Source organism: Bison bison, unplaced genomic scaffold, assembly GCF_000754665.1.
Source record: "Bison bison bison isolate TAMUID 2011002044 unplaced genomic scaffold, Bison_UMD1.0 scf7180017851433, whole genome shotgun sequence".
Lineage (NCBI taxonomy): Eukaryota > Metazoa > Chordata > Mammalia > Artiodactyla > Bovidae > Bison > Bison bison.
In genome coordinates, this window is record NW_011482006.1 from 6,225 (window position 1) to 13,380 (window position 7,156).

General features: G+C 55.8%; 1 protein-coding gene across 1 annotated transcript in view; it reads left to right on the top strand.

Moving 5' to 3' along the window:
• Nucleotides 1-844: 844 nt before the first annotated feature.
• The window catches only part of LOC104996459, a gene marked incomplete at its 5' end in the record, with an annotated part of 26,656 nt that continues 20,344 nt past the window's right edge, over nucleotides 845-7,156 (top strand). The window contains 5 exons of the mRNA XM_010850722.1: nucleotides 845-939; nucleotides 4,974-5,118; nucleotides 5,439-5,486; nucleotides 5,954-6,172; nucleotides 6,226-6,302. Coding sequence (XP_010849024.1) covers nucleotides 845-939; nucleotides 4,974-5,118; nucleotides 5,439-5,486; nucleotides 5,954-6,172; nucleotides 6,226-6,302 — 584 coding nt within the window. The remainder of the gene's footprint in view (nucleotides 940-4,973; nucleotides 5,119-5,438; nucleotides 5,487-5,953; nucleotides 6,173-6,225; nucleotides 6,303-7,156) is intronic.

The window sequence follows — 7,156 nt, forward strand, 5'->3', positions numbered from 1 at the left end:
TGCATTTGGCAGGCAGATTCCTTTCCACCGACCCACCTGGGAGCCCTTTTCCACAGTGGCTTTACCATTTTGCATTCCCACGAACAACGCACAAGGGCTCCACCTTCTGCACATCTTCCCCAACACGAATTTTCTGCTTTTCTGATGCTGGTATCTCACTGTGGTTCTCCCTAACTTTTGCACATACAGAACACGGTTATAATAGCTCTTAATGTCCTTCTCTGCTGGTTCATGATGACATCTCTATGAACCCTGGGGAGGCTTGGAGGACTGGTCACTCTCCTCATGGGTCGAGCTCCCTGCTTCGTGGCGTGCCTGGTAATTGCTTGCGTGCCTGTCATTGTGAGCTTCACCTCTTCGAGTGCTGGGTCTTTAGTGCTCCTGTGGATCTTCCAGGGCTTTGTTCTAGGATGTAGTGACAGTACTTGGGAACGCTGTGATCCTTTTGAACTTCACTTTTATGACTTGTTAAGTGGCTCCAGAGCAGGGCTCAGGCTTTGTTATTGTTGTTTGGTCGCTCAGTTTGTTTGCAACCCCAAGGACTGCAGCACGCCAGGCTTCCTTGTCCTTCACCATCTCCTGGGGTCTGCGCAGACTCGTGTCCATTGAGTCGGTGATGTCATCCAGCTCAGTCTGGGGCTCGCTGTTCTCTATCACAGAGGCAAGCTTGTCCAGAGGTCTGTGCGATGGTGACCCGCAGCGTCTCACCTTTCCAGATGGCTCTTCGCATGCCCCTTCCGAGGCAGGCACGGGCCAGTCTTCCACTGGATGCTCCGGGGGCCCTCTCAGCTGGCCAGTGTTCTCTGGGCAGCCCTCCCCTCTCTGACACTCTGTATCATGGCAGCTAGCCACCTGATCTCCCCAGACTCTCACCAGAGGATCCACCAGGACCACCTCGTCCCTCTTCTCACGCCACAACCTGGAAACTCCCTCAAGACGGTGAGTTGCAGCCGGCGTAGGGCCAACCTCACCTGCCCCTTCTCTCAGGGACCTTGGTCCCATGTTACCTGGTATGCAGCGCCTTCAGAGCCATCCCGTGTCTCATTCTGTCTGGTGGTTCATTGTTTTTTTGGTTGTTTCAAGTGGGACGGTAAATTCCCCATCACAGCTGGAAGGGAAACTTTTTCCTAATGGAAATGCCCTAAGTCTGGTTTTTCATGATGGCCACACGGGTATAGCCGATGAACAAAACTCACTGAACTCACTTGATCCAGCAGGTCCTCATCTGAGTGTTGCTGTTGTTCGGTCACTCAGGTGTGTCTGACTCTGAAACCCCACGAACTGCAGCACGCCAGGCTTCCCTGTCCTTCACCATCTCTTGCAGTTTGCTCAAACTCATGTCCATTGAGTCAGTGATACCATCCAACCATCTCATCCTCTGTCATCTCCTTCTCCTCCTGCCTTCAATCTTTCCCAGCATCAAGGTCTTTTCTAATGAGTCAGCTCTTCGCATCAGGTGGCCAAAGTACTGGAGCTTTGGTTTCAGCATCACTCCTTCCAATGAATATTCAGGACTGATTTCCTTTAGGATTTACTGGTTGGATCTCCTTGCAGTCCAAGGGACTCTCAACAGTCTTCTCCAACAACACAGTCCAAAAGCATCAATTCTTCGGCAATCAGCATTCTTTATGATCCAACTCTCACATCTATACATGACTCCTGGAAAAACCACAGCTTTGACTACATAGACCTTTGTTGGCAAAGTAATGTCTCTGCTTTTTACTATGCTGTCTAGGTTGGTCATAACTATTTCTCCAAGGAGCATCTTTTAATTTCATGGCTGCAGTCACCATCTGCAGTGATCTTGGAGCCCAAGAAACTAAAGTCTGTCATGGTTTCCATCGTTTCCCCATCTATTTGCCATGAAGTGATGGCACTGAATGCCATGATATTTGTTTTTTGAATGTTGAGATTTAAGCCAGCTTTTTCACTCTCCTCTTTCACTTACATCAAGAGGAACTTTAGTTCCTTTTTGCTTTCTGCCATAAGGGTAGAGTCATCTGCATATCCGAGGTTATTGCTATTTCTCCCAGAAATCTTGATTCCAGCTTGTGCATCATCCAGCCCGGCATTTCACATGGTGTACTCTGCATATAAGTAAAATATGCAGGGTGACAATATACAGCCTTGACCTACTCCTTTCCTAACTTGGAACCAGTCTGATGTTCCATGTCCAGTTCTAACTGCTGCTTCTTGACCTGCATATAGGTTTCTCAGGAGACAGGTAAGGTGATCTGATATTCCCATCTTTTTAAGTATTTTCCACAGTTTGTTGTGATCCACACAGTCAAAGGATTTAACATACTCAATAAAGCAGAAGTAGGTGTTTTTCTGGAATTCTCTTGCTTTTTCTACGGTCCAATAGATGTTGGCAATTTGATCTTTGGTTCCTCTGCCTTTTCTAAACCAAGCTTGAACATCTGGAAGTTCTCGGTTCACATACTGTTGAAGCCTAACTTGGAGAATTTTGAACATTACTTTGCTAGCATGTGAAATGAGTGCAATTGTGCAGTAGTTTGAAGGGGCTTCCCTGGTAGCTCAGCTGGTAAAGAATCCACCAGCAATGCGGGAGATCCTGGTTCGATTCCTGGGTCGGGAAGATCCAATGAAGAAGGAATAGGCTACCCACTCCAGTATTCTTGGGCATCCCTGGTGACTCAGCTGGTAAAGAATCTGCCTGCAATGCAGGAGACCTGGGTTCGATTCTTGGGTCAGGAAGATCCCCTGGAGAAGGGAAAGGCTACCCACTCCAGTATTCTGGCCTGGAGAATTCCATGGACTGTATAGGCCTTGGGGTCGCAAAGAGTCACACACGACTGAACGGCTTTCACTTTCACTTGAGCATTCTTTGGCATTGCCTTTCTTTGGGACTGGAATGAAAACTGACCTTTTCCAGACCTGTGGTCACTGCTGAGTTTTCCAAATTTGCTGGCATATTGAGTGCAGCACTTTCATCTGAGAGTACACTCAAGAAAACTGGACATAGAGACACAGAGAGAGGTCTGCACACTCGTGTTCACAGTTGCATTATTCACAGTAGCCAAAGGTGGAAGCACCCCATGTCCACTGGCGGACGAAGGGTAAACGAGATGTGCTCTGTCCAAACCACACGGTACTGCGCAACCTCAAAAAGGAAGGAAATGACGACACAGGCTGCGTGGATGAACTGTAGGACGTCACGCCGAGTGAGATATGCCAGGCGCAAAAGGACAAGACCCACAGGGTTCCACCGATATGAGTGTGATGGTTAATTTTATGTGTCTGCTTGACCGGCACGAGGGCCCTATATTTGGTCAAAGGTTATTCTGGGTTTTTCCGTGAAGATTTCTTTTTCCTTTGTCTGAGATTAGCCTTTAAATCAGTAGACTGAGTAATGCAGATTGCCCTCCCTAATGTAGGCAGGCCTCTTCCAATCAGGTGATGGTCTGAATAGAGCAAAAGTCTGACCCTCTGGACATGAGTTTGAGCAAACTCCGGGGGCTGGTGAAGGACCGGGAAGCCTGGTGTGCTGCCTTTCCTGTATCGCAAAGAGATAAACACAATTGAGTGACTGAACAACCCAGAATAAGAGGGAATTCTTCCTGCCTGAAGGCCTTCAAACCCGGATATTGATCTTTTCTTACCTTCAGAGTTCAGATGAAACCTTGGTTCCCCTGAGTCTCACTCATCCTGCCGACCTTGGGACTTACAGCCTCCATAAACACGTGAGTCAATTCCTCATAATAAACCTCTTTGAAAATACACAGACACACCCCATTGATTCTGACTAATACAACAAGGGCCCTAGAGAAGTCAAATCCACAGACAGACAGTAGGTGGAGGGCTGAGAGTGGGGAGAAGGCGTGTGTAGAGTGGATTGTAGCTGTTCTAATGGACTGTTGTTTGGTCATTCAGTTGTGTTAACGCTTTATGACCACGTGGACTGTAGCCTGTTAGACTCCTCCGTCCATGGGATTCTCCAGGAGAAAGTGCTGGAGAGGGTTGCCATTCCCTTCTCCAGGGGCTCTCCCTGACCCAGGGATCGAACCTGGGTCTCCTGCAGTGCAGGCGGATTCTTTACCAACTGAGCCTCCAGGGAAGTGGTGATGACTTTGGCACAACCACATAAATGTGTTTAAACCAGGTTAGGATGGCAAAGCTCACGTCCTGTATATGTTACGACAAACACCGAACCGAGCAGCTCAGCTCTGTGCAGAGAGGAGCGTCATCCAGAGCCGCGGCCGCACACCGGAGACCGGGAAGTCTCTGCCACCAGAGTCACGGTGCTGGTTGACCCGTCGAAAGCTGGCAGCCAAGATAAGGGGGGCCTCCATGACCTTGCCCGCCAGCAGACGCCGAGAGGTGGCCCGGCCTCCAGAAGCCTGAACTAGATTCGTGACCTGCATCCAACAGATGCTGTCAGTGTGGTCGTAAACTCAGGATTTGCCCAAGTCCACCTCTCTGTTGAGTCCTTGCCTGCTGGACCCGGCCCCCTGCACCAGCCTCTCCTTAAGCCTGCAGCTCAGCTGCGACCCCGGTGTCTCTCTCTCCCATCATCACAGGAATGCCCCGTGGGTCCCAGGCTCTTGGGAGCCAGTCCTCGTCACCCACAAGGCTGTATGCCTCTGTTGCTGGTGAGGAATCATCTCTCCAGGGGCAGAGATGAGAAGCCAGGGAACCAGCTGCCTCACCCAGGCATTCAGCATGCACGGGCAGCAGGCACCTCAGGGGAGCCAAGAAAACACACACGTCCAGGTGCCCTGACGGCTGCCTGCCCTTCCTGTTCCTCCTGTGCCGGGAGCCCGGGCCAGGCTGTAGGTCCCACAGGACTCACCGCCCTGAGTGCTATTGCAACATCACCAGAGGGACAGCTGCCAGGAGCTCCGAGGGGCCACGCCAAGGGGTCCCGGGCACCAGGTGGCGATCCTGGGAACCCACACACACTCCCCGTTGGGGACCAGCCCCACGGTCCTGGCTCCGCTGGCCCCCCGCAGGTGCTGAGACCCCAGGTACAGACCCTGAGAGCCGCAGGCGTCTGGCAGCAGACCCGGGGTGAAGCCTCCGGGGTGAAGCCTGGGGGCTCGAGGGTTCTGGCGGACAGAAGGAACGGCTTCATCACATCTTGGTCTACTGACCCCGGTACACCTGAAGCATCTTCGGGAGAAAACAAGGAACTGGGCCACCCTAGACAGCAGCCAGGTAGTCAGGGGAGGGCGCATGCCCACGTGAGTCGGCTCAGGTCTGCCCAAAGCCCCGCCCAGGGTTTCCAGGACGACCGGCCGGGTCCATGCGGCCAACAGCACCGCCTGGTGGCCAGCGGGTGAGCAGCACGCAGCCTGCTCCTGCTCACCTCCAAGCCAGACAGATGCAGGGACAGAGGGCAGTGGGGCTGAGGACCTTAGGCCTCTGGGCCCAGCCGTCTTGAGAGGTTCTCCCAGCCCCCAACTCCCTTCCTCCAGGCCTGGAAGGGACAGAGTTGGGCAACAGCTATGCTGACCTCTCACCATGTAGGCCTTGGTGCCCCCAGGGCTGGGCCCTATGTCTATGGAGTCGGGTAAAGAGATGACCCCTGCCCTTAGGGAGCCCCCAGGAGCATGGAGGTGGGAGCCACATGTCCCAGGGATCAAGGCCTCAGGCCAGGCCTCGGGGGGGACAGGTGGCTGAGGTCTGGGGTCCCTAGTGTGCCCCATGTCTCTGGAGCAGTCCAGGGGTTGTTTCAGTGAGGAAGGCAAGGCACCAGGCCACCGGGGACCCCTCCGTCCTGTCTGGTCAGCAGAGGCAGGGCCTCTGGCCAGGCTGGGCCAGGGCCAAGTGTGGACGTGATCTGGACATGAGCGCTGGCCCTCTTGCAGCCCAGAGCACATCCCGTCCTGCGGCTCAGCGGGGCTGCCCACGGGGCCGGGACAGACGGGCGGCCCAGCGTGACCACGGAGCCCAGTTCTGGGGCCTCGGCCTCTCGTCCCCTGGGCCACAGGCCCCAGCCAGGACCCACAAGAGGGACTTTCACAGCCAGACCCACCGAGGGGCCTGCCTGGCCGTCACCTGATCTCGGGCGAGGACACGGAGGTCACATCCCACGGCAGACTCGGGACCTCGGCCCCAGAACTGGGCTCTGCGTGTCCCCCGAGACACAGCCAGCAACACCAGCGGCCCATCCTCGTCCACCCGCCCAGGCACCCGCCGGGGATGCAGAGTGGGTGCGGTTGAAGCACCCGGGGCTCCCCCAAGCCCTCCCGCTCTCTGCAGGAAGGGCGCCCTGCTGGGGGCCCTGGGTGCTCTCCTACGCCCGGCATCCTTGGGAGAGCCTGGCCACAGATGCTGGGGTGGGGTGGGGAGTGATGGTGGCCCCCAGGACCCTGCTGCCCGGCTATTCCTGGCAGTTTGTCTCTCGGGGTGCCGCATCCCCAGGGCCTGTTCCACCCAAGACAGGGGGCCCCCACCCTGGCCTCACCCTGGCCCCCCGGGGGAATTCTCAAAGTCCCCGCTGCCCAGGCCCTGACCCAGGGGTCAGCAGGCGCCCCACCCAGGGGACTTGTAAAGGTTCCCCGGGTACCAGGACTGAGAACCACTCCCTTCTCTGTGCTGGGTTCTCTTCGACTGGGACCCGGGAACACTCAAGCCAACCACGGTTTATGGAGGTGGAGGCCCTGAGCACAACAGGCCTCAGCCTGGGGAAGCAGGGGGCATGCGGGGGAGACGCCTGCTCGTTTTACAGAGAGGAAGCCTGTGGCTCCAGAGGGACCCGACCAAAGTCTGCAGGGCAGAGCCTTGGGCCTGGGGTCACCGTGGCCCGGCTGGCGTGCTGGGTGGAGGGGCAGAGCGGTCCTCACCCCCAGCCCTGGGCTCAGTGCTGGGGTAGAGTCACCCTAACTTGGGGGTTAGTTTGGGGGGACAGTTTGCCCCCAGGGCTGACTGCCCAAGAGCTGGCTGTGTTCCCCAGTGTCCCCACTGCCCCGTGCCCTCCCTGGGCTGAGAGGGCCAGTCCCACGGGCTTGCCGGCGAGCTGCCCAGCCCGGTCACCAGTACAGGGCCCACCCTGAGCCCTAGCCGCCCCCTCCTCAGAGCGGGGCAGCCCCCCAGGAGGATCTCAGGCCACACGGATGGGCAGGGGGTGGGCATGAAGGGCCGCCTAGATGGCTGGTATGGGTCCCCCACCCCCACCCACCCAGGGTCCTGC